This window comes from Salvia splendens, chromosome 5 (assembly GCF_004379255.2).
Source record: "Salvia splendens isolate huo1 chromosome 5, SspV2, whole genome shotgun sequence".
Classification (NCBI taxonomy): domain Eukaryota; kingdom Viridiplantae; phylum Streptophyta; class Magnoliopsida; order Lamiales; family Lamiaceae; genus Salvia; species Salvia splendens.
Window position 1 is genome coordinate 39,807,328 of NC_056036.1, and position 26,372 is coordinate 39,833,699.

The following is a 26,372-nucleotide window of genomic DNA, read 5'->3' on the forward strand; positions in this document are numbered from 1 at the left end:
TGATGTGGGGTGAAGAAAATGATTGTTATACATGTGTATAAAAATAAAATAAAAAACTGCATGAGACGTTGGCAGCAAGTTTGTTGGCAACTTGTTGCCAACATTCTTCCCCTTAATCATTCTCCTTTTGTAGAACATTTAATGCATTCTCTGTTAACATTTGATGCTGTAATAAATGATATGTCAGAATATCTATCTTAAATGATCTGCATCAGATTTATTGCATTAGATTATTCATTTGGAAAGAAAAATTTATTTGTTTATTTGTTTGATTTGGTGCAGGAAAATCCAATTCCAGTTCGGAGCTACTCTTGTTGATGTACCCGATTTTATTTAGAACGAAAGATGTATTAATTTAAATTTTTGTTGGACTTTTATCGGATGTATCGAACATTAATTTTTTTATTTTTGGGATCTTATTTATTTATTTATATAATTTTTTTTTATATTCATATAGATATATTATATATTTGCATGTTTTATTCACTTGCCTATCGTCAAAACAAACAACAACGATAATCTATCGTAGCTCGGATTTAATCGTATAAAAGTTACTTATATAGGTATTCAAGCTAGTAATATTGTTTCTAATAATATCGATTTAGCGGGTCGTTACATACTATCATCCCCCTTAAAAGAAATTTCGTCCCGAAATTTAGGAAGTGTTTAGACGAAAAGCTCGGGATATTTCTCCTTCATCTTCTCTTCTTGCTCTCATGTTGCTTCTTCCTGTCCGTGGTTTTTCCACAAAACCTTCACGGTAGTAATCGACTTATTCCGAAGCTACTGCAACTTTCGATCTAGTATTTCTACCGGATTTTCTTCGTAACTCATGTCAGGTTCTAGAGCGATTTCTTCATGGCGAATCACATGTTTTGGGTCGAACACGTACCTTCGAAGTTGAGAGACGTGGAATACGTTGTGTACGTTTCCAATGTTGGGTGGTAATGCCAAGCGATATGCTACTAGGCCTACTTCTTTCAGAATTTCATATGGTCCAATAAATCGTGGTTTTAGCTTACCTTTGAGTCCAAAACTGGTTATTCCTTTGGAAGGGGATACTTTCAAGAAGACCTTCTCCCCGATGTTAAATTTCAATTCCGTTCGACGCTCAACGGCGTAGAATTTTTTTTTTGCAGGTCTTGCGCTTCCTTGAGGGTCTCACGCGAGGAAATTTAGAGGTGGTGTAACAATTTTAACTTTGCTAGGAAATCGAATTTGGGATTCAAAGAGAATCATTCGAATCGTCCTTACTTTGTATAGGCTCCAAGGTAACCATGAAAATAAAACGATTATAATTATTTCAATTACGTGAGTGTTTGGTTCACCACAACTCTCACCAGTAGCTTGCAACAAAGGTATTCATGAAGTGCAAATACTAGGCTCAATTGGGCTCATTATGCTCACTCCCGGAAAAGAAAAGATACAACTTCAAAGGGCTTCAACTATACCCATAGAGCTTGAAATTTTATTGTGGGAAGAGCTTGCTAGATGGAATAAATTGCGAAAGTGAGGGTATGAGGAAGAGAATGTAGATGTCAATAATAGGTAGCCAATAATATTCAAAATGAACAACCAAGTAGAAAAGTTTCAAGTATCACCAGATGATAACAGGAAGACCTGAGATGGTTGGTTACAAATGGATTTGAAAAGAATAGGAAAAACAAACAATTGAAATTTGCTCAACAACGTTGTGATAGAAGATCATATCGACGAAATTTTTAGAGTTTATAAGTAGTTCAGGGAAACTAACTAATAAAGATGGCAACAAGAGGAAACTAGTCAAGGGAGAAGCAATATGCCAGCTTTAAATATGAAGCTGCAGAAAAGCTCAAATCAAGAGACAATAGTCATATTTGAATTTAGAAGATGAGAGTCCTCATATAAAAGAAAGAGCTTGTCAATAAGTAAGTCTGAAAACACAAAAGGTAAAAAAAAAGGTCTCACCAGATGACTGCTCAAATATAATGAGACTGAAAATGATTGGTCTCAAGTGGATTTAAGAAGAGGAATAACAAGCAACTACCCTTTTGGGTCAACAATATCGTGATACTATATCACGTTAACGAATTCACAAAGTTTATAACCAAATCACGGAAATTAACTAGAAGAGAAGACAACCAAAGCAAACTAGTTCGGGAAGATAGCAAATTACTTTAGACTTGGAGTTGCTAAAGAGCTCAAAGCATGATGGAATAATTATAATGGGATTAAGAAGAGGTGACTATTATTTATAAATTAATGAGTGTCAGTAAGCACATTTGAAAACACTAAAGGTCTACTAATGATCTTTGAAGAATATATTATCATTGAAGAGACAATAGTTTAGGGAAACATGTTCATTCTGAAGGCTATAAATAAAGCAGCTCCTAGTATAGGAGTTTGGTGGCAAGAATTCAGAGAGTCAATGTATTGCTTTTATACAGAAAGAGTAAAGAAGAACCGTAGTCACTGGAGGTTATCAGAAAACATGAGGGAGCAAGCTCAAAACTGAAAGTGATTCACAACCTTGACATAGAAGAGGGAAAATAATGGCACATTACCTTGCAAAAGGAGTCATTTAAGTTCTTAATTCAACAAAAGTATTTTGATCAAGGGGGATGCGAGAAAATGAAATTCACGGGAATCCAAGTAAGCGTTGCTGATGAATCTTCCTGGTTAACTACGATGGTGATACTCTGTTGTTTAACTCTTTATAGAGGATGGTAAATGAGTTATGCGCAACCTTGGTCACAAGCTACTTTCACCTTACGATCACGTCAGATGACCATATGTGGAGATTATGACTCATTGGTACTCTCGGTTTGTCAGAACGCTCATCCTCGTAACACGTCGTTTCTGTTTTCTTTTTATTGTAAAGCCAGGTTCTTTGTTTACATTGTAATCATATTCTCTTGCTATGTATGTGTACATTGCTTAGTTGGATCAAAGGTATGATCCTTTGGAGTGATTGGATTGTCAAGAAAGACAATGGCTAACCCAGATTATTCATGTCATTGGGACGTAGAAAACGGCATTCAACCCCTACCATCTTTCTAGAAACATCGTTTTGTTCTATGTTGGATTACTTTTCTCGTGACGAAGTTTCTTTCTTATCCCGTCCTTTTCTTTTCGTCGCTCGGGAAAGCGAGAAATGTTCATATTGTACTTCTAAGTTCGAGTTCATATTGTGTTCTAGAAGGAACGCATAACTAAGTATTCTAAGTTTTTGGAAATTTCGATTTCCCCATACTAGCAACATGATTCAATGACTACTCAAAAAGATATATCCTTTCACAAACTCAAAAAGAGACATCATTTCAACAATTGGTACCAGACTCGTATACTTTTTTTTTTTTTTTTTTTTAAATTAACTTCATATATTTATATCATATATATGAAGGAGGAAATTACAAATCAACTCCTATAACAAGGAGGAAAGACAAATTACGCCACCCAGGGTTCGAACTCGAGACCTCCAGGATGGACGCGGTATCCAGCACCCTTTACCGCTAGGCCAAGGGGCTTGGATACCAGACTCGTATACTTTATACTTTCATATTTCAGTATTTTTTTCCATTTAGGAAAGTTACTTCTTTTATTCATACATTCACAGTCTATAGCCAAGAAAAGACATACTAACTCTTTCTTTAAGCATGCTACCAAATCAAGAAACATCAACTCTTTCTTTAAACTCAGTGTTTTCATCTGTTCACTCAAATTAAATGTATGAGTTATTTCTCCATTTCAACCTTTCAAACATCTTGACTTTCTTCTGAAAAAAACAAGTTACCTTTTCCTCATTGAGCGCGATTGGTGGGAGTGCTAAGAGAATTTTCATCGATTAGACAGTTTAGTGGAACAAGGCTAGACCAAAGATTTTCAAAGAAGACTCCCGGGTTCAGAGCGAGAAAGAATGCTCTGATACCACTCTGTCACGACCGCATTTTCTAAGGATAGAAAACACGGTTGATCGCGACTAGAGGAGGATTAAAGAAGCGGGGAAAGAAATAAGGGGAAAATAAAATCAAACATTGGTTGCGAGACATGGCTAATCAAGTGCTGATACATAGAAGAAAAGATACTCGATCATGAAATCTCGAGTATTTATTTATAAAAATTTCAAAATATCAGAGTTTTGAACAAAATAGACCTGAGTCTTTTAAGATGCACAACGGAAGCAAATGAACGCGGTTCCATGTATGAAGACATGAACCTCCGAGAGTTAAAATCTGACGGAATTAAATGTCTTGTCTCAATAGCACTTCCTCCACCACCTCGCTGCCCAACCTGCACATTTAGAAATATATGCAGGGCTGAGTACAAAAAGTACTCAGTGAACACATTGCCGAAAATTACACATATTCATTTGAAAATATTGTCAAGCCATCATCACAGTAATACTCGGGGGGTTTATTGAAAATGCCCGAGCTTACTAAAAATATTCACATTGGACTGCAGTCCCTTTTTCCTGTACTTAGCCATATCGGATCACATTGTGCCGTCGAGATGGTGTTCTCGCACGGTCACCTTCTCTGCCCATCATGTCAGAGGTATCCTTGTGCCGGGAAGGTGGCCACCTTCCACGGTCACCTGCTCTGCCGTTCACGGTCAGAGGTAGCTTGTGTACACTAGTCCGAGCGGGGACACCACCCTCACCGGGACCCGAATTCGACTTATATCATCATTCATAATTCACTTGGCCTTAGCCAAACAGATAGGCATCATACAAAAACATTTATGGCAAGACAACATCTTTAAAAAAAATCACGAACATGTGTTCGTGTTCTCATAAAATATGATTTGTATTTTTAGTATAAGAAAGCTCACCTTGATCGTTTAGTTTCCTTAACTTGAATTTTCCTGATTCCACCCTTAACTCACTGAGATAGCCTTTTGAAAACAAACAACGTACTAATAAGACTCGAGAAATTCACATACTTATAGGAATGCATGCCCCTACTTTATTTCTTTTATCATTTGCTCACCGTTAGAAAATTTTAGAAACTTGCATATTAATTAAATTGGGAAATTTAATTAATAGCACTTCTTTATTAATATTATTATTACTACTACTACGAAATTTCTAAACTTACATTATTTGAACTTTCATTTTTTAATACTAGTTCGTTTGCTATTTCGGCTCCGATTAAGTGGCATTCCATTCACTACTACAATTTTACGCAAAACTCTAAAATAAGTCCCAAGCTCAATTATGTTAGCTTAGTTACATCATTGGAAGAAATCATTAAAAAAAATTTAATATAATCATTAATTAAATCTTATTCTAAAACTTAGGCTAAAATTTAATATTAGATCTGCTCCCAAAAGATACCATTTTCGAAACTGGGCCGAGTCTCTCTCCCATTTTTAGCCCACAATAACTAAATCCGAAAATTGAGCCTCCCTCCAATTAAAAACAGCCATTATGATTTTAAAAGAACTGGCTCGTCTTAATTTCCTCACTCCCTTGGCATAAGTAAATAAAAGAACTAGCCCAATGAATAAGCCCAAATCTAAGATTAATTCAACCATGTACTCCCCCCCTCAACTTATCATCTCTCTCTCAATCATTATTCACCCCCTTCTTCCCCAATTACACAAAATAGGGAAAATCCCTCCCCCAATTCGAAATTCCCGTCGACCAGCCGCCCTCCAGCGCCGTCGTCGTCGCCCCTCCACCTCTCTCTCTCTCTCAGTATTCGCCGCCATCACCGATCACCGCTGCTACGCACCGCCTCAGCCCTCTCTCTCGGTGACCGCTTCTCCATCTCTCACGGACTACTCCACCATCCGCCGCCCCGCAGCGAGTGCGACGACGCACCGCCACCACCGTCATCTCCAGATCTCCCCCAGCCGCCGACGCCGACTCCCGACAGGTAGGGTGGTTGTTTTTTGTTCATCCACTTCCTTTCTTTTCATTTGTGGTTTATAAAGATTATATTTTTGATGTTGTAACCTTGTAAATTCAAAATTTCAGATTCTAAAGAACGAAAATAGTGACGAATTTTTGGAGCGTGGGCTGTCACCGTCGGCGACGGAGTGCCGAGCTCGCTGCCGGAAGTTCCTCACGGCAGATTTACAGATTGGTTCAAGATAAGTTCCTATATTTATTTAAGAGATCTACATATAATTGTTATAAGAGTCACATGCTTTTGGTGTTGTCTAATGCATCATTAAAAAGTCCTATGTTTCATGGATGTATGTATTTGTATTAAAAGTTAAGAAAGTTACATATTACCTTAGTAGGTAGAAAGTAGAAAGTGTTTGGTATGGCTGAATCTGGAACACACACTGTTATGTCTGATATCTCCTGAAAGTTGTTGCAAGTTGTTGCTATGTGGAAGAAGTTGGGGTTTGATAGTGATGTGGGGTGAAGAAAATGATTGTTATACATGTGTATAAAAATAAAATAAAAAAACTGCATGAGACGTTGGCAGCAAGTTTGTTGGCAACTCGTTGCCAACATTCTTCCCCTTTATCATTCTCCTTTTGTAGAACATTTAATGCATTCTCTGCTAACATTTAATGCTGTAATAAATGATATGTCAGAATATCTATCTTAAATGATCTGCATCAGATTTATTGCATTAGATTATTCATTTGGAAAGAAAAATTTATTTGTTTATTTGTTTGATTTGGTGCAGGAAAATCCAATTCCAGTTCGGAGCTACTCTTGTTGATGTACCCGATTTTCTTTAGAACGAAAGATGTATTAATTTAAATTTTTGTTGGACTTTTATCGGATGTATCGGACATTAAATTTTTTTTATTTTTGGGATCTTATTTATTTATTTATATAATTTTTTTTATATTCATATAGATATATTATATATTTGCATGTTTTATTCACTTGCCTATCGTCAAAACAAACAACAACGATAATCTATCATAGCTCGGATTTAATCGTATAAAAGTTACTTATATAGGTATTCAAGCTGGTAATATTGTTTCTAATAATACCGATTTAGCGGGTCGTTATAGTAGTTAACTTGAAAAAGGATAGACATTGCTGCCAAAATTTATTAAGTTTTGGTTACTAAGGCCATTTTCAACCATTTACACCAAACTCAAATCTATTTTTCTAGTTTTGTCACATCAAACAATAATTCTACTCCAACTATTTACACCAAACTCAAAACCCAAAAGAATATTACATATTCACCTACTTTTTTTACTTTTTCAATCTTAACTACATATTTATTTAAATTACACATTCACTCCACAGCACTTGTCAATAATTTTCTAAATATAATTAAATAATTTGATACAATTATTTATAATAATATATTTATATATATATATATATTAAATATATTAGGCATTCAATAAAATAAATAAATACTATGCATTATTACATTTATACATATAATAATTAATTAGTCTATCTGCAATTCTCAATTCCAAAAACAAATACTCTACATAATATTTAATTGGAGGTGGTTTAATTAGCCCATGCCATTAAATATATTCTAAACCTAATTTTCTCTCTCTCTCCCAACTCCGCTATCTTCTTCTTCCCCTTCTCTGATTTTCGTTCTCTTCTCTATATCTCAAAATTTCCTTCACAACTTCTTCAACCATCTACAACTCTCCATAGTCATTGCTTCCATTCGAAATTACAAAGGATGAGGGAGCCAAGTGCAATTTCCAGGAACTTCAAAAAGTGAAATGTAGTAGCTACAGTGCTACTGCATCTTTGGCGTATCACTGTTCAAAAAACGGAAAAAAAGACAATTTGGGATGCGATTTCCAGTATGGTTGGAGGTGTTTTCAACTGCAAATTTGGGTTTTGGGGAATGGTTGGAGATGCTCTAAAATAGAGAAAGGACAGACACTGCTGCCAAAATTTATTAAGTTTTGGTTACTAAAACAGAGATTTGATATGCCGAGGGACTCTATCTAGGCACTACAAAAAAAGCTTCCATTTGCTACCACTTTTTTGCGAGCAAACCACCGGTGCTCGCTAACTTTCGAGCATAGTAGAGTGTGCTCGAAAACTTTCGAGCATAATAGCGAGCAAGAACACTAATAACGACCAAGTTTCGGAAAGGGAATAAAATGTGGAGTTTTGCGACCACACATATAGTGCTCGCAAATTTGTGAGCAAACGGTGCACACATATATGCATGTGCTCGCAATATAGCTAGCAAAGTACCTGTGCTCGCACATTTGCGAGCAGAAATAGGTGCTCACTAAATACTTAATTCTTCTCATTTTCCTCCATTCCCACACACCGACCATTATAGCCCTTGTAACTCGTATTCTCTCAATCCTATTTTTTTCATTCTTTCCCTTTTATTGTCTACAATTCGGAAGTGTTTCATTTTTTCGTGGTTGGCTCAACTTGATCTTTTCTAAGTATTGAAAGGTAAATGTTTTATTTGTTAGTTGTTCTTCTAAATTTATGGGCTAAATTATTATACTTGATTTATTAGATATTTTTTAAAATTTGTGGGCTAAATTATTTGATTATAAAGGTAAAACTTTTATTTGTATGAGAGCATCCACAATGGTGGCGAGCGGACAGGCTAGCCGATCCCTGGCGCTCGCCGAACCATTGCAGCAGGCGAGCGCCAAATCGGCGAGAAAAACGACGAGCGCACGCCGATTCCCTCGCCGATCGACTGGCCGCCATTGCAGGCTCCCGATCGGCCAACGGATTTTTTTTTATTATTTAATTTTCGAAACACTGTATATACGCGATTTGCACGTCATTTTCATTTGCACCACCTGTTTTAACGTGTATTCTCTCTATCTTAATTTCTGTAGAAGAGCAACAACGTGAAATGGAGCACAACAACGAGCCTACTCCAGGGCCGAACGGGTCTCAAACTCCCACGGTACCCGTGGGAGGTGGATGGGGTCCGATGGCCGGGTACTACAACATGTACACTTGGCAGCAGATGATGCCCGGGATGGCATCCGGGGTGGTATGCCGGGATGGCAGGGGATGCCGGGGGGGCCAGCGATGCAGGGCGGGCAGGGGGTACCGGGGATGCAACCCGGGATGCAGATGATGCCGGGGTGGGCACCCGGGATGCAGATGATGCCATGGTACCCGGGAATGCAGGGGACGCCGGGGAGGGACAACGTCTATCGCCCCAGTTTTGATTTTGTGACTACTTCTTCGCACACATCAGGGATAGATCTCGGGGATGCGGACACCCCCGTTCAAACGGGGGGAGTAGGGCGGGGTCGGGGCGCACCAAAGAAGAAGAAGGGGAAGGGCAAGAGGGTGGTCGGCGAGTTGTCGCAGCCGGCTGATGACGATAGCCCGGCACGAAGAAAGTGGACGGACGCGGAGAACGTCGCGCTGTCCAAGGCGTGGGTGAGTGTTTGCGATGATCCCCCCGCCTCGAACAATCAGATGATCGTCAACTTGTGGGCTAAAATAGCAGCAGCCTACATGGCATTTTGCCTGGAGGGGAGGCCACGCAGCGGGGAGGAGTGCCAGAAGGGGTGGGACCGAATAAGGGCTGGGGTCTCCCGATTTTCGGGCTTGTACACCAACGTCCTTCGCAAGCAGACCAGTGGCCAAACTGAGGACGACTGCAGGAGGATAGCGGAGAAAGCTTTCCCCATGCCCGGGCTTTATAAGGAGTTCACCTACTGGAACTGCTATGAGGTGCTGATGGACTCCGAGAAGTTTCGGGCAGGTGTCGATACTGGCTGGCCGAAGAAGCAGCGCCTGAACTATACCGGTGATTACAGCGGCGGCAGCAGCGGCGGTTCCCACGACCTCCCCGAGGATGTACAGGAGTTCCCGTCCCCTCCCGCGTTTGCTCGCCGCACTCGCCCGGTTGGTCAAAGGCGGGCGCAACGGGCTCGTCAGGCTTCCCAGGAGGTCCAGTCGGCATCCCCCCTGTTGGCGGGTCGACAGCCGAGCTCCTCTTCTTCGCGCGTCAACAAACGCGAGCTCAGATGTATAAGATCTTAGCTGAATGGAGGGCGGCAACTGACCCCGAGGAGAACAGTTTTCTTCACGCAATGCTCGTGAGTATGCAGGCCGATTTGAATCCCGCTGCTGCACAGGTGGGGGGCTCAGATGCCACAGATTTGGGGTCCCGGATAGCGGCGACAACGGCAGCGGCGACGGCGACGACAGCGAGGAGTGAGGCGGAGGCGGGGGCTCGTGTGCGGCAGAGGAGTTTTTTTTAGATTAATGTACTTTTTTTAATTAATGTACTTTTTAAATTTCAATATTATTATTGAGTTTTCTTGCATCTGTGTCGTAAATTTAATTCCGTATTTTGTGTGATTGTTAATTATTTGTTTTTATAATTTTGTTTATTGTGGCTAGGCGCCTATTACTTGTCCAGTTGCTTGTCCTGATAATGTGGCAGAATGAGTTTTTAGTGTTGCTGATGTGGCAAGAAGAGTTTGTGATTAAGCTATGGCGGGGCTATTTCTATTGGAAATGCTATAATAGAATGAATAAAATTCTGGAAATATAGTGAAATGAATAAAATAATCAAATTATTACATGTAAAATTACAAACAGAAATATAGTATACTTAATAGTATTGGGAGAAGCAATTGTGAAGTCCAATTGTATTGAAAATGAATGAAAATATAGCCTTAATTGTATTTAATAGGGAGAAGCAACTGTAAATCCGTCTAATTATATTCTCAATACAATTCTCACCGCCTCCCCACTTCAATTCTCAATACAATTCTCACCGCCTTCACCCAATTCAATTCTCCCGCCTCCCCCAATTCTCATCGCCTCCCCTAATACAATCCGATTCTCTGCTCTCGTTTTTCCTCACATTGACTTCGTTCCGCCGCCGTCTGTCATAGGTGATTCCTCTCTTCCTTTCCACGGCTTGCTTTCGGAATTCTCCACATTTTTCTGCTTTAATTGTTACAATTTCCGTCAAAATGTTGGAATGCATTTTGCTTGCTTATTTTCTATCTGCAACTCTTTGACTTGAATGGGTGTATTTCGTGGTGCTACTTTCTAGCATCTGTGTGAGGTTTCGTTCTGCTCGTCATGGGTGATGTTCTGTAATTTTAATTATAAATTAGAAAGAGAAAAAAATGAACACATATTGATATAATTGATGATCATCTCCATCTATCTATAGGTTATTTCTTGTTAGGCTACTGATTTAGCTTATTGTTCTTTTTATGCCAGAATATTTGTTGTTTCGTGCCGAAATTGAGGAGACATGAAGTGTCGGTGAAGTTGAAGTCCAAAATAACAGAAATAGACGCGAGAGAGAAGTATTTTACAAGATATTTTGTGATCCTATTTCTGTACTTCAGTGCTGTGCATGTAACTTGAACAATTTGCTACATGGAATTAGGGCAAATTTTGATGTATAATGTTGTTTGTGAATGTTGATCTCAGTCTGGATCAGCTACATGGAATTAGGGCAATTTTTGTTCATTGCTACCCCTATCAAGGATTCTGTTGTTTTTGCTTGTTAATCAGGACCTATTTATGTAACCCTATCCTAGTTCCCTAGTTATATGATGCTTGGTTACAAACATGTTTGATTCTTTTGCATCAGCGTGGAAGAGAAGCTGCCAAACCTAGAGAACGAGAATCATATTCTGCACTAGAAGACGTTGACCGTGTATCCGAGAAGCAATTGAATACAGGGGAGGGTAGCTTGAAGACATTCTATAGCATTTAAACATCACACAAAACAAAAAACCTAAAGAATGTATAATTACCACTTCTCCTAATGAGATTTAAGATCAAAAGCTATAATTTAAGATTGCACTAGTAGGACACTTCCTAGTCGAACTTCAATATAGTGACCCTATACTCTTAAAACCCAAACCTTGAAACTTAAATCATAAACCCTTAACTTTAAAATATACTACTCATCATTGACGAGACAAATATCAATAAAATTCTCCCTCCGTCCTAGTTCAATTTTACATTGTTGATCGCTTATTCTATTTTATGGGTTTTAGATCTGTATTCGATGTCTTACACTGGATCGGCCTACTTTATAAACCCCTGTATTCTATTTTATGCATTTTAGATCTGTATGAATGGATCGCTTAGGGTTTTAGATTTGTAGTATTCAATTTTACATTCTCTGTTTCCTAGTTATAGGAAAAATAGTACTTAAATTTATGCAAAGCCTCAAAGACACGGGAGGGTAGATGGAGATTCTAGAGTGTTAAGTGGGACAAAAATAACTATAAATATTTCGTATTTGAGTAATTATTGGTATCATTATATAATATATCTACATCTTCATATATTGTAGTCATATTTGTGAATCATTTGCACTTGACTTGTGAACTATATCTACGTCATCACTTGGAATTTTTGCTGAAGAGTGCACTTGTCTTGTGAACTATATCTACGTTATTGCTTAGTTAATAACGAGTGGTATATTGTTCCTTACACACTAGACTCTTTACCCCTGCAATTTATGCTGAAGAATGCACATTTGAAGCTCTGTTTTAGATTGCTACTGCATTGTTTATTGCTGAAACTATTAAGCTGATATTTGATACTCATTGATCCATGCTTAAAATGAATTTATGTGGTATTAGCATAATTTCTTCCTAAACGCTACTAATATGGCTGAAAAATTGTGAAACCGATTTGATAATAAAGTTTCAATTTTTAATGTAAAATAAATTGTGAGATGGTGCTCAAAGTTGCTCTCATTTTATTTTACCAAAATATTATACACATGATTAATATAGTAAATAATTGAATGCTCAATAATTATTATGCATTTAATGCCCGATATTTGTGCAAAGTGTGCATTACTTGAATTACAATGAGGCTGCCGTTTAATTTTTTTAAATTTAATATTAACCTATTTGTCGGATTTGTGGATTTTAATATTAGGGAAGTTATAAGGATTATATATTCAAATTGTTAGTGGAGAAAGTGGAAGGTTTTGAAAGAGTCTCCTATAATTCTATTGTTTGGACTATAAATATTGGAGATTTGATTGTTTATAATCCACTCACTCAGCTATATGTTTTTTATTACTCTCCAACGATATTAACATGAATCAGTTTCTATATGATGTTTTTTCCCCTTTGTCTATTACTCTATTACTATTAAAGTTTATTTTGAGCCATCATATCGCTCTCTCAAATGTTTTGTGGTTGGAGATTTTTTTTCTTTAGTTTACTAATCTCTATTTCTATCAGTTTATGCATTCAATTTTCTATTATTTTTATATTAATATATTTGTTGTTGTTGAGGACAAGAAAGAAAAGAAGGTGATGAAGACAGAAATGATGAGAAAAGAAAAGGTTTGAGATATTTGTGTTTGATATAGCCAAAACATTGATTTTGCTACATTATCTTTTGTAAAAATACTATTTCGACTCCAATAAATAATACCATTGGGTGAATAGATGCTTGGATGAATGCAAGCAAGATTTTTTTTTGTTTACCGTTCACATAGCTCTATTGTAAAACACTTTCTTGATATGAGCATATTAATAGATTTACAGTCAAGATTCAGGTAAAAAAAACTCTACTATCAGTAAGGATTATCAAGTAGGCCGACCCAGTGTAAGACATCGAATTCAGATCTAAAACCCATAAAATAGAATAAGCGATCAACAATGTAAAATTGAACTGGGAAGGAGGGAAAATTTTATTGATATTTGTCTCATTTGTTGGTCATGATGAGTAGTGTATTTTAAAGTTAAGGGTTTATGATTTAGGTTTCAAGGTTTGGGTTTTAAGAGTATAGGGTCATTATATTGCAATGAAATGAAGCTCGACTAGGAAGTGTCCTACCAGTGCAATCTTAAATTATAGCTTTTGATAAACAATATTTTCACGACCCAATTCTCATTAAGGATAACAAGAATGGGTGATTCGTGACTAATGGGGGATTAAAGAAGCGGGGATAGAAAAGGGGTAAAATCTGAAGAACTTGTCGAAGGACAAATGTGATATTACCAAAATAACAGTCGAGTATTTGGTAAAATAGAATGTTTGATATGTCAACTGAATCAGAGTTCAATGATGAGACAAATACTATTCTCTTTCAACAAAACACAACGGAATAGGTCCCAACTGAACGACTTCGTGTATGAAGACACGAATCGTCGAGATATCCACAGGCTTATTTAATAGCATCGACTCCGATCAATCTTTTCTCCATCCTGACGTTCAACCTGCACGTTTATAAATACATGCAGGGCTGAGTACAGGAGTACTCAGTGAACACGTGCCTAAAACAAAACATACAATATAAGTTGTCATCCATCCACAGTATCACCCGAGGGTTTTTCTTAAAAGGCCCGAGCATACTAAATTCTTTTGTGATCTTAAAAGTCCGACTGCAGTCTAAGTTCTTTTGTATTCTGCCATGTCTGAGAAACTAGTGTGTCGTGAAGGTGGCCACCTTCAACGAACACCCTCGCCGGCCAACCTCTCTCTAGGATGGCTCACAGCTCTTGTGCACTTAATTCCGAATAGGATTTGCGGTCCTATTGGGAACCGAATTCGTTACTAACCTTTTGGCATCGCCAAAAGTCTCGGCATATAGCCCTATCAGACAGGTCTAAAAAACAAATATTTTCTGGCATGACAACAACTTTAAAAGAGATGATCACATTTTCATTTTTCAGAAAAGATATTTCATACTTCAAAACATTTGCTTTATATCCACACTATAGTGCTGGATATTAAAAGAAAGCCCACCTCTTGTGCTTATCTTCACTTAAGTTCCTCGCTGGGCCTCACTTGCCCCTGAATATTTTTCTCCCTTGAAAATAGCGTAACACGCTAATTAGCACTTGAACTATTTCTCTGAAAAGAATGCATGCATCCTACAGGATAGCATCTATCTCTTAGTCTCGGCTTATAGGATTTTTCTTAAATCCTAACTCGGCTTTACTGCTCTGTAGCACTTAATAATTCTCTTTACTTCCTTTGGAGAAATTCTATTCTCTCAATAGTTTTGGATTCTTAAAATCCCTCCTTAAATTCCTTTTTCTTCGGATTTTTCTTAAGGCCGCCCATGGCGTCGCGGGGCGACGCCGGTCGGCCCTCGCTTCTCCGCCTTAATATTTTCCATCATCGGGAACTCAATAATTTATTCGGGAATTAATTAAGCTTCAAGCTCAATTTCTTAAATTAATTCCACTTCACAATTAATTTCCCAAGTCCACTAATTTTAATAAGTGGCCCACTCCAATAAAATCCTTCGGCTCATATTTTAATTGGGGACTATACCAATTATTCAAATTTGGCCCAGCTACCATTTAATCGGCCCAATTATCAATTACTGGCCCGGCTTTCTTAATTAATCCAAGGTGAGGCAGCCCACTTCCTATTTAAAAAAAGAGGCTCACAACTAGAATTGAATTGGCCCAACACAAAAAAAAATATTAGTGGCCCAAGTTCAAAATTAATTATAGTGGCCCAAGCCACTTTCCTTCCCTTTCTTCTCCAGACGTGAACTCCCCCCCCCCCCAAATCCTTATTCCAAATTCTGGAAATTTCAATGGAGGCAGCGGCGCCCATCTCTCTCCCTCGCGTTTTCCGGCGAAATCGCCGTCTCCACCGCGTCGCCGTCTCCACCGTTCACTCCTCCCCCTCTTCTCCAATTTCCCCCAAAATTCCAAATCCTTAATTTTTTTGAAAGAACGCAGCAGCTACTGCCCTCAATTCCTCCGACGAATTCAAGCCGGAGCGTCTCCCTCCATCTACGACGAGTTCTCTCCCTCGTCGAGCTCGGCGGAGCCTGTCGGATCGGGAAGACAGAAGGCTTCCCCTTTTCCTTCGCGGCTGGCCGTTCCCGGCGCTGCATGGGGGAGCTCCGGGTTATCGCCGCCATGCGCACGCCTTCAGTCTCGGCGAGGATTTTCGGGGCTCCGTCGTCATTCGGCTCCCGTCGGGCAGCCCTAGACACCAAGCTAAGTCATCCTCCCCCTTCCCCTTACTTGATTTCTTACTCAAAGTCTATGAGTTATGATTTATGGGAGTACTTAGCTTACTGGAGTGATGTGAAGTTCTTTACTGCGGTGTTTGAAATTCTCCTATCGTTCTTGGTTCGAGCAGCCCCTAATGTTATGTGATAATTTGATTGCTGAGCCTCAATTGCTCCTAAGTTTCATTCTGTGATCTGCTATGATTCTAAGTTCTATTCCCCCATGGTCTTGTTCTATATGATGCAAAAGGGTGTGATGGTGTTGGGGGAATTACCTTGGTTTGGACGGTTTCGACGGTTTATGCGGCTGTCTTCCTTGCTCCTTCCCTCTCCCTGATCTTTGCTGAAATTCCTTGATTGATATGGTGAAGCTTGTAGTGACTAGAGGGTGGAGGGAATGGAGAAGGTGAGGGCTGCTTTTATAGCTCCTAAATATTGGCATTTTGTGCCAGATCCTTGGGAAGTTGTGATGCTATTCTGGGCTGTTTTCCCAGCTCCTTTCTCAGCTTGTGTTACTGTGATTTATGCCAAAAAGATGAAGGCTTTGGGGCTGCATACTTGGCAGTCTCCCCTAGTCTTGTTGATGGAAAAGAGGGGTTTGAATTCCTCCCAATTTGAGCATGAACAGTGGGCTCATTCTCCTCTATCTCTATGTCCTGGCTTCTATTTTGGTGTAAGATGGAAATGTGGCAAATGGCTGCCTCCCTAGCCAAGGGAGGGCAGCCTCTCGGCTGCTCCATCCAGCCTGGCTCCTCTCTACTTCCACCATCTTAATTTAGCTTGCCTTTCTCATCCCTTTATTTAAGAATCTCTCTCTAACCCCAATTTGGTGTAATTGTGTAGGTACTAAAGCTGTCCATTCTTGGAGCTTGGGGCTGGAAAAAATCGAGAAGAGGGAGAGAAGAAGAGAAGAAAAAGATTCCTTGATAGCTACTTGGTTCTCTTGCCAAAATAGCTATCTTCTAGTTCTCCCTACTAGAGTTGATAGGATGTACGATGTAGTGTAGATATGTGTAGTCTCCATTACTTGTGTAGTATGTACCACTAATGTCTTTAAAATTTCATCAATTTGTATCCCACAAATTGTTCTTCAAGAAAAGTATACCATTCACTTTCCTATTTTGCATAAATTGTTTCTCTCCACCCAATATTTAATTTATTCCGACGTCGGGAATTACAACTAAGAATTCTACACCCTTTAAACGAGAATTAATCGAGCTAATAATCCGACTTAATCAAAATACAAGGATTAAAAATCCGGGGCGTCACAAATATCTTAAATCTCATTAGGTGAAGTGGTAATTATATATTCTTTTGGTTTTTTGTTTTGTGTGATGTTTAAATGCTATAGAATGTCTTCACGGTATAATGTTCATTTTCATGATGGCTATTATAGCTTGAACTTTTTGGCCTTGGAGATGATGGAGATGGTGGGAGTGACGTGTAGAATGCGAGGGTTGCTACTAAGTTTTCTTTTACTCCCTTCTGGAGATAGTAAAATAAGGTTTTCACACAAAAATATCCAATGTTATTTTATCTATCTAATTTTTCTATAAATCTATATCTATACATATATAAAAGACGAGTTTTGGCCAAGGCTATAATAGCTTTTTTTTTACCAATCACTCCATAGTTTTCATGCAAAGAAAACACCTAACGCAATTATTATTATTGATCTATTTGAGTCGTATGAATTATGAACGCTTTTGGTAAATTGAATGTATTATAGTTTATTTTGTATTTAATTCTTATTTAATGTTTTAATTTTAATGAATCGTTTAGCTAACTGTTTTTATAATTTATCACTCCATGTCAATATTTTAAATTTATTGTTATTAAATGTATAGAATATACAAAAAGTAGTAATAAGTTTATTTAAATTTGTCTAACATTGATTTAAAACCTATTTATTTATATTACATAATTTTTATATAGAAAATATTTCATGGGATGTTATATTTTTGCCTTTAATATACTCCATCTGAAATTATTTTATTTGTGGACGACACGAGTTTTAATGAAAAATTGGTAAAGTATGAGAGATATGAGAAAAATTTGATAAGGAGAAAGAGAAGAGAAAAAATAAGAAATGAAGGAGAAAAAATAGATAAAATATAAGTAAAACCGTAAAAGTTTCTATTTTTTCAACGGTAGTACTATTTTTTGTGCATATCCTAAAATGATAAAATATAACTATTTTTGTGAACGGATGGAGTAGTATTTTTAATTATTATGATATGTTTGTTTGAGCATTAAATTAGTGTTGTAATAATTATAAATGGAACCTTATTTTATAGTCGATCATTTTTTCTTCTCATAATTTAATCAAATGTTGTTATTTTAAATGAATCCCACTCATGCATTGTGTCTTAGAGATATCCAAATATTTGTAATTTGTTAGTCATTTCAAGTTTAATATGTTGAAGTTGCATAATTCGTAGTTATTAGTATATGCAGTACATTTTTTGCTTATAATTTTAATATAATAATATTATTTTTTATTTTGTTTAATTAATTTACAATAAAAAATCAATGTTTTAAAAATTCCTAGTCTGTCCATATACACGTGTAATACTAGTTAAACTAAAACTTAAAATAGCAAATGGATAAAAGGAAATGAAGGGATTATGTCAAAGTATTGCGTTTAGTGGGTATTTGGCTGCGTTTTGACCACAGCAGCTTGTGCTGTGGTTTTTAACACTCTGGAGGATCTGTGCCCCGCGCGATAACCTCACCAGTCCACTTCACTCTCTCTCTCTCTCTCTCTCTCTCTGCGTTATAGCAGAGAAGTTCTACTGCCACTCTACAATGCCGGAGCTACCTGAGGTTGAGGCGGCGCGTCGGGCGCTGGCTGAGAACACCATCGGGAAGAAGATAATAAAAGCGATTGTAGCTGATGATTCCAAAGTCATTGACGGTGTATCTCCCAAGGACTTCGAGGCAGCGCTTGTTGGAAAAACTATTTTGGCCGTTCATCGTAAGGGAAAGAACATGTGGATTCAACTCGACTCCCCTCCTTTCCCCTCTTTCCAATTCGGTACTGTTGCAATTATTGTCGTTTGGCTTTTTTTTTATTAAACCCTAAATTCCGTGCATTTCTGTGGGTTTTCGTTTTCGAGTTATTACTAGTGCTTGATCTTTAGTTTGGCGAGACCGGTTGATTTGGGTTATTGTTACAATGTGGCTTGATTGGATTTCGGTGTATTTTTTAAATTAGAAAATATCAGAGCGACTGATTAACCTGGGCAAGTTGATTAATTGATCAATGATATCACTTCGTACAGCTAGAAGAATGCTATGTTTACAACATTCCTGAAGCCTACTAATTTGAACCCTGTTAATAACAATATCATAATGATATATGGCTGCTGTTTTGTGGCGTGTGGTGAGTAGAAGGTTAAAGAACTTTGTTTCAATAAAAGAAGTAAAAAATATATATACCCATGCCGTTGTTGATCAAGATCGGTTTCTGATTCGGCCATTGTTTTTATGGTAGTTTTGTACTGGTACCGTTTGTTGGCAACCTCTTCTGCAGTGCTGTATGAAATACTAAACGCCTCCTTTCTTCATGTGAAGCAATTGTAGGTTGTAATGCACATTAAGTGGATTAGATTAATTGAGGTTATAATATAATCTAAAAATCCTTCTACTTTGCTAGGTCCTCGAATCACTGGTTAGTGTTTATGACTTGTGAAGGCAAATGGCTGAGTAATCACATTCGGAGGATGGTGAATAGTGTTTTCACTCGGTGCTTAGAAGTTTGTCGAAATCGAACAAGCAGCACTTTGGCTTATTTTTTCTTTTGTCAATATTATGCATTTTTGAGAATATTATGTCTTTTGAGAAACTCCTACTTTGCACTGCCCTCTCAATGAAATCTTGTTGCTAAACCTACTTTCTGGAACCATAAGAAAGGGAAACTTGACAATAAACATAATGCATGTTAATATATAAATTTTCTTTTACCTGTGGTGCTTGTATGTAAATTTTAAGAATAAAAAATGGGATAAGAACTCGTAGTTGGACTTAAGATATATGCCATTTGTTTCTTTCAGGAATGGCTGGGGCTGTGTATATCAAGGGAGTTGTGGTCACCAAATATAAAAGGTAAGCATATTACCATACATTTTGTGTTGTTCAAATTAGTCTCAAGTGTGTTGCATATAGTCTCTGGGAATCAGGGTTACTTTCGATCTTACAGTGCTCTCTGACAACAGTCTGGTGGTCTATCCTTGGAGGTTTTATATCTATAAAAGGGCATATTGCCGGGGGTTTTATCCTTTGGTTGGTCCCTTTGGGTTCAAGGAATAGAAGGATCTATGAAGATAGAAATAATTGTTTAGGAGAGGTCTGGTCTGGGGTAGGATTAAGTTGAGACTTGAGAGTTACTTGGGGTTTTTCATGTCATCAATATAAAGCTTTCATCGTGCCAGAGGTAGCTAGAGACTGAAATTCGTATATCGTGATGACTCTTGTCTTTGTGCCATTTCTTTTTATCATACAATTTTTTGTCTTCTTACTTAAAGAATGTAAGAATAAAAGAAGAAAGTAATAGATCTGGTAGTGGGATGTGCCGATATGGCTCATGAGGTTGTCACGGTTACACAGTGTAAAAATGAGGCAACTGCATTTGTTTAACTGTGAGATTTTTAATTTGGCCATCCTACCTAGTCTTGAATAATGGATGATTGCTTGTCTGAATCTGAATCCTGTATAGGAAATAAGTATTTCTTTCTTCATGATTGGGATTTTACTTGGACTTAATTAATTTCAGGAATACATGTCTGCCTTTGACACTTGATTGTAGAATGAAATATCAAACATGCCTCCTTACTTTTACAGTCCATCCAAGAACTCAGGATGGTAGACCCAATTAAAATTACAAAAATGCTGTAGGTGATAGGAAAAATGAGGCGACGTTTAGCTGTTATAGAATAGGAATTCAACCAAATGCCGTATTATCATTTTTTTGCCTATTTTATAATTTGTACTTTATTACTTATGTTACCCTTAACAGGTCTGCGGTGAAGGATACAGATGAATGGCCATCCAAGTATTCCAAGTTATTTGTTGAAGTGAGATCCTGTTCTTTGTTTGGATGATGTTGAAACTGTTCACTCTTAATTAATAAAGCTATGAATTTTTACATACCACATTATTTGTTACATAGTGCATGATGCAATTCAAAGGAAAAGATAAGAAGGGTATTTGACATGCACATATACGTGTAATGTGTTTAATTTGCATCATTAATCATTATACATCCATGATGTAATCAGTTCCTTTATGCAATGCCATGCAGTAAGGTTCTGATGTTTACATTAGGTGGACAGATAAAGATTTCTCATGTTGTTCTCTATAGCATGCTTGACATAAGAAAATATTTGTTGCATATGCCAACATTGATGTCTACATGCTGAAATAACAAATCTGTTTATTTTTATTCAGCTAGCTGATGGCATGGAATTCTCATTTACTGACAAGAGGCGGTTTGCTAAAGTTCGCCTACTTGACAATGTAATATGCGAAACTGTATCCCCATTTGCAGACTGCATATTCTATTTTATGAATTGGTTTTTGAAAATCTATGTTTGACTTTTTCTTCCCTTAACTATATCAACTGAAATATATGCACCTGAGGTTTTACAGCCTGTTTCTGTTCCCCCAATCTCTGAGCTTGGACCTGATGCATTGATGGAACCGATGACAGAAGATGATCTGAGCAACTCATTGAGAAAGAAGAACATTGGAATTAAGGCTCTTTTACTCGACCAGGTTTTGAATGGTTTACCATGTATGAGTTTGTGGGGTGAGAAGACTGTAAAAGGAATATTCTTATGCTGTGCAATTATTACTGCATCAATAACCCCTAATCATTTTTTTTGTGGTGATACCACATTTTCATTCTAACTTATGTTAATGATAAAGTAGGTTTATAAAGACGAATATCTTTTTTTTGAAGCTTCACAGTAAATTTGGTTGACCTTACTTCTATTTGCATTGAGATCAATCTTGAGCTTCTGACATAAAATATGAAAAACATCATGAAGATTTTATATTGAATATCAGAAAGAAAATCGGATGAACATGGGCATGCTACTCTCTCAAATTATGGAAAAGAATGAAATCCTGCCACCCATTTGTGTGTAACTTTGACTTAGAAAATGTCTTTGGACTAGATTGTTAATGGCAGGTGCTCTTATCTGGCTTAGGTATATCTATCTAAAAGAACTTGCAATTATTCTCTCTGAAATGAGTGACAAGCTTAATCTTGAAATGATCAAGTGTAAGGCCAAGAAAGCATGCAGGGGGGGGGGGGAATCATGTATCAGAACACCATCTACGGTGTAGGTGGTCAAAGTAATAAAAAATCAGTTGCTAGAGTTGGCTGCCTGTTATGTCTAAGCTCTTTTGCTTGCTGAAAGAAATATCAATAATCACCGGGCTTATGTAGAGGAGCATGAATGTGTTTGTAACCAAGCTATCTTGTAGATCTGCTTGGTGGTTTTATTTACTCCAATAGATCCATGCACATTTAATGGTTGTCTTAATTGTCAGAGAGATTGTGTAGCTCTCCTTATGGATGGAGGTTCCCAGAATAATGAAATATCCTGTAAGCTTATACGTTTGAGGAGAAAGAGATATTCCGTAAAACACATCAACTAATGGATCCAGTCAGGCATAACAAATTAGATGAGCTTCCTGCTGAGGGCCAATTCTTATTTTCAAGTTGTATGTATATATTCGATCGTAAAGGATCATAACTCTTCAATAGATTAACTAGGTATAAACATAATAATAATGGCTAGTATCTCCTGTTAAAAACCATTAATAGAGGATTGGACTGTAGTTTATTTGAGTCAGATTTAGTGACGCAACTTCACTTCATAGGCTGTGATGTTTCCTCATTGGGCTTTTCAATTGAAAAAGGATTCTAGTTTTCTGCATTTTTTTATTTATGTAATTGTTCATTTAAGGTTAGTATACGTGTCATGTCATTGAGATCAAATGTGTGAATTCATTAATTTATGAGACTATGAGTAATTAATGGAGTAACACTTTACTTACTCTGAACTGGTTAAATAAGCATTTTTTTTTTCTTTTTTTCATAGTATGGAGATCTATTCAGATATTTCAGCGTAATTATTAAGATATAGTATTTGTGATTTTGTAACATGACTCATTAGATGCCTGGTCTTCTCTGCAGAGTTTTATTTCAGGCATTGGCAATTGGATGGCTGATGAAGTTCTATACCAAGTTAGTCTGCTTTATTTTCCATCACCTATACTTGAGAAAAACTGATGTGAAGTGCTGATATAGAGGTGGCTTGCTTCTGTCAGATTGATTGACTGTACCTTATTATTAGTTTAAACATGGGGCAGTGATTTTCAACAACCAAGTGTAGGCAGCTTCAGTTTCAACATATTGGCTTGCATTTAATTATTCTATCACCTTTTAACCTATAAAATATACTGAAAAACTGTGGGCACTGCATCCATGACCAATTAATTGTGTTTTGACAGGCAAGAATTCACCCCCAGCAAACTGCTTCCAGCCTGTCCAAAGAAAGCTGTGCAACCTTGCTCAAGTGCATTAATGAGGTATTATAGATAGTGTTTGTTTACATGTACGTTTCTTTTTGCATCATGCTTGCTCCATCTGGATGTTACTAGAGACAATTCTTTTAGGTTACAGACTTTGCCGTTGAAGTTGATGCCGAAAACCTTCGCTTTCCTACTGAATGGTTGTTTCATGTTCGCTGGTACAAGAAACCAGGAAAAATAAATGGTGAGATGTTTGGACATTTATGGTAAATTTGACATCAACGGTTTATTTTACAGGTAACTGAAAAGGCTCTTGAGGTTGGGGCTGACAGTAGTCAATTCCCCGATGATTGGATTTTCCATTCTAGGGAAAAGAAGCCTGGCAAGGCTTTTGTTGATGGTTGGCTCTTGACCTGTGCAGTGCTCTTTAATGTGTGGCCTTTCATCAATACTTTTTTAATAGTGCAATGATGTTGTTGATTGAATCAATAGCTTAATTGATGATACCAAGTGATTTCTGTAAAATATTGTTGAGATGATATATGTTTTTTCCTGGTTTCTTTTGGCTGAGTGATGCCTTAGTCATTCTTTTTGTTCCACTTCAGTCTGCTGGTTTCAGTTCATAGCCTTCAACAATGCTTATATCCATTATTTTGCATATTACATAGTGTCTAAAATTCGGAATGTGAGAAGAGTGGCTATAGAATTGATAATACCTTCATAAGTTTCAACATCTTGCAGCTGAACTGAATCACATGGTACCACCACTTTTCTAGTTTTGGAAGGAAATTGGAAACCTAAGTTCTACTCCTTGTGTTGTCACTGTGTGATGTTACCCCAAATTTAGATGTTTCAGTTTTGTATCAGAATGCTAAAAAATATTTCTGTTTTTTTTCAGGGAAGAAAATTGACTTCATCAAAGCTGGTGGCAGGGTATCATTCAAAACTAAGCATTTGCTTTTGATTTATCGTGGCAGTTTCCCCCCCTGAGATTTTATTCTTATCTATTGCAGACAACCGCTTATGTCCCTGAGTTACAAAAGTTGAGTGGCATCCAAGCTGTGAAAGAGACAGATAAAAGATCCAAGCGCACTACTGCTGGAAATGGTGGTGGTGTTGACGAGTCGGGATCGGAGGATGAGCCAACGGAACCAAAAGTCACAAAAGGGAGGAAGATAGGTGGTGCCAGTAAGTCCTCAAAGAAAAAACCCAGTGCCAGTGTCGAAGACTCTGATGGCGATGAAGGCGATGATGTATCTTCGAAGAGAAAACGAGGGGCGAAGAAGCCTCCTACAAAGAGCAAACCCAAGGGAGGCAAAACTGGTGAAGCTGAGCAGAGACAAACTAGAGGGAAAGGCGCTGCTGCAAAGAGAAAGCACGAGGAAGTTGATGACAACCTCAGTAATTCTGGAGAGAATGGAATCGAGGATGGGGAAGAAGACGCTTAGAAGGTAATGAATGGGAGAACAGGGAAGTAGCATCCCAGAAATGAACTGCTTCGAGTAAAAGAACTACTACTAGATTAATCTTGTCTCTCCTTCCAATTTCTGGTAAGGGGAGACGTAGGATTTCTAACAGAAAGAGCTGCTAATTTTGTGTAATTTATATAGATTGCTCTTTCTTATTTATGAGACTCTAGGACAGCATCTCTCATGGTTTGGGTGCAAGGAATTTTGTACACGTACAGTACAAGCGGTTTATTTGCACTGACTTCTACATCCACTTGTAATGACAATGCTGTGTGCAAAGTTGTGAATATGTCTTATTGCTTGTTTTTTCCATTAACATACTATTACCCATGTAGTAGCCCAGTTTACAATTTTTCTGAGCTGAACTGTCTATACTGACTGGGCTGCTGCATCTGTAGCAAATATGTACCTTCTTACTGAGTTGTGATGAGAGGCTTCAGAAAAATAGTCTCAAGGTGCCAACAACTTTCTCCGGCCTGTAACTATGAAATGTTTATCAGAGGTTCGTGTTTGCAGAAACCAACAATTTGTTAGAGATTGTTTACCAGTCCTCCCACGGCATGTGGCCTGCACCTTCGATCATCTTAAGTGTTACTCTATCCATGTTACCAGATGACATTGTTGTTAATTCTTATCATTATTGTATTTTGTTAAAATGTTATAATTGGTTCATTACTAACGTTCATTTAGGGCTGACAATTTTTGATACAACACGATAAAACGACACGGACTCGCACGAAATTAACACGACACGAACACGCACGTATATGATTTGGGTCCTTATATGGTCGACCCAATAAGAACCCGAAGATAACGGGTTGGGTCGGGTTGGGTTTGGGTTATACGTTAAGAAAAAAATAATTATTTTTATTAATTAAAGAAATATTAAACTTTAATTTTAATTAATTTTGTTGATTAAAAAAATATTATACTTTAATTAATTAAAAAATACTATACTTTAATTTTATTAATTAAAAATATTAATTAATTTTTTATGAATTTTAAGAAAATATTATGCTTAGATTTTATTAAAAAGTAATTTTTTAAATTATTTAATTTTATTATTCAGATATAATATTTAATCTTCAATTTTATTATTTTGATTAAGAAAATAATTATTTTAATTTGATAATTTTTTATTTTATCATGTAATATCATGTTTAAATCATATAATAACATCATGTTTTAGTCGTTATCGTGTCGTGTTAAGCTAACTTACTATCATTAACAGAGTATTGACTTTTTTCTTGGGTACACGATAACACGCACGAACCCGACACGAACCTGTTGGGTTGGGACACAATAAGAACCCAATGATTTCGGGTTGGGTTTAGTTTGACCTTATTGGGTTGGGTCGATAATGTGTTGACACGATAACGACCCAACGCGCACGATTTGACAGCCCTACGTTTATTAAGTTCATTATTACATTTATTTAGTTCATGATACGCACAATGATTATAAACTTTGTTGTTATCATTACTGTATTTTGTTT

General features: G+C 37.3%; 1 protein-coding gene across 4 annotated transcripts; it reads left to right on the forward strand.

Annotated features, from left to right (window-relative positions):
• The first annotated feature begins 18,541 nt into the window (after window positions 1–18,541).
• LOC121805948 (formamidopyrimidine-DNA glycosylase-like) lies at window positions 18,542–25,166 on the forward strand. 4 transcript variants are annotated; one of them, XM_042205999.1, is made up of 10 exons: window positions 18,542–18,900; window positions 19,919–19,970; window positions 20,881–20,938; window positions 21,312–21,395; window positions 21,504–21,638; window positions 23,071–23,121; window positions 23,388–23,465; window positions 23,553–23,652; window positions 24,307–24,341; window positions 24,422–25,166. In XM_042205999.1, exons 1-10 carry the CDS (start codon window positions 18,672–18,674, stop codon window positions 24,854–24,856), a joined length of 1,257 nt encoding a protein of 418 aa, XP_042061933.1. In that variant the 5' UTR covers window positions 18,542–18,671; the 3' UTR covers window positions 24,857–25,166. The 4 variants fall into 4 exon arrangements, with proteins under 4 accessions (XP_042061933.1, XP_042061932.1, XP_042061935.1 ...); XM_042205998.1 differs by lacking the exon at window positions 23,553–23,652 and adding an exon at window positions 23,706–23,808 and having other exon boundaries at window positions 18,544–18,900; XM_042206001.1 differs by having other exon boundaries at window positions 18,546–18,900; window positions 21,312–21,380; window positions 21,513–21,638.
• Window positions 25,167–26,372: the final 1,206 nt, after the last annotated feature.

What these genes read in the sequence shown, in the direction of transcription:
- LOC121805948 (XM_042205998.1), top strand. Translation starts at nt 18,672, where the DNA reads ATGCCGGAGCTACCTGAGGTTGAGGCGGCGCGTCGGGCGCTGGCTGAG. An exon ending in GTGGTCACCAAATATAAAAG is followed by an intron (nt 19,971 to 20,880) that starts GTAAGCATATTA and finishes TACCCTTAACAG; the next exon opens with GTCTGCGGTGAAGGATACAG. An exon ending in ATTCCAAGTTATTTGTTGAA is followed by an intron (nt 20,939 to 21,311) that starts GTGAGATCCTGT and finishes ATTTTTATTCAG; the next exon opens with CTAGCTGATGGCATGGAATT.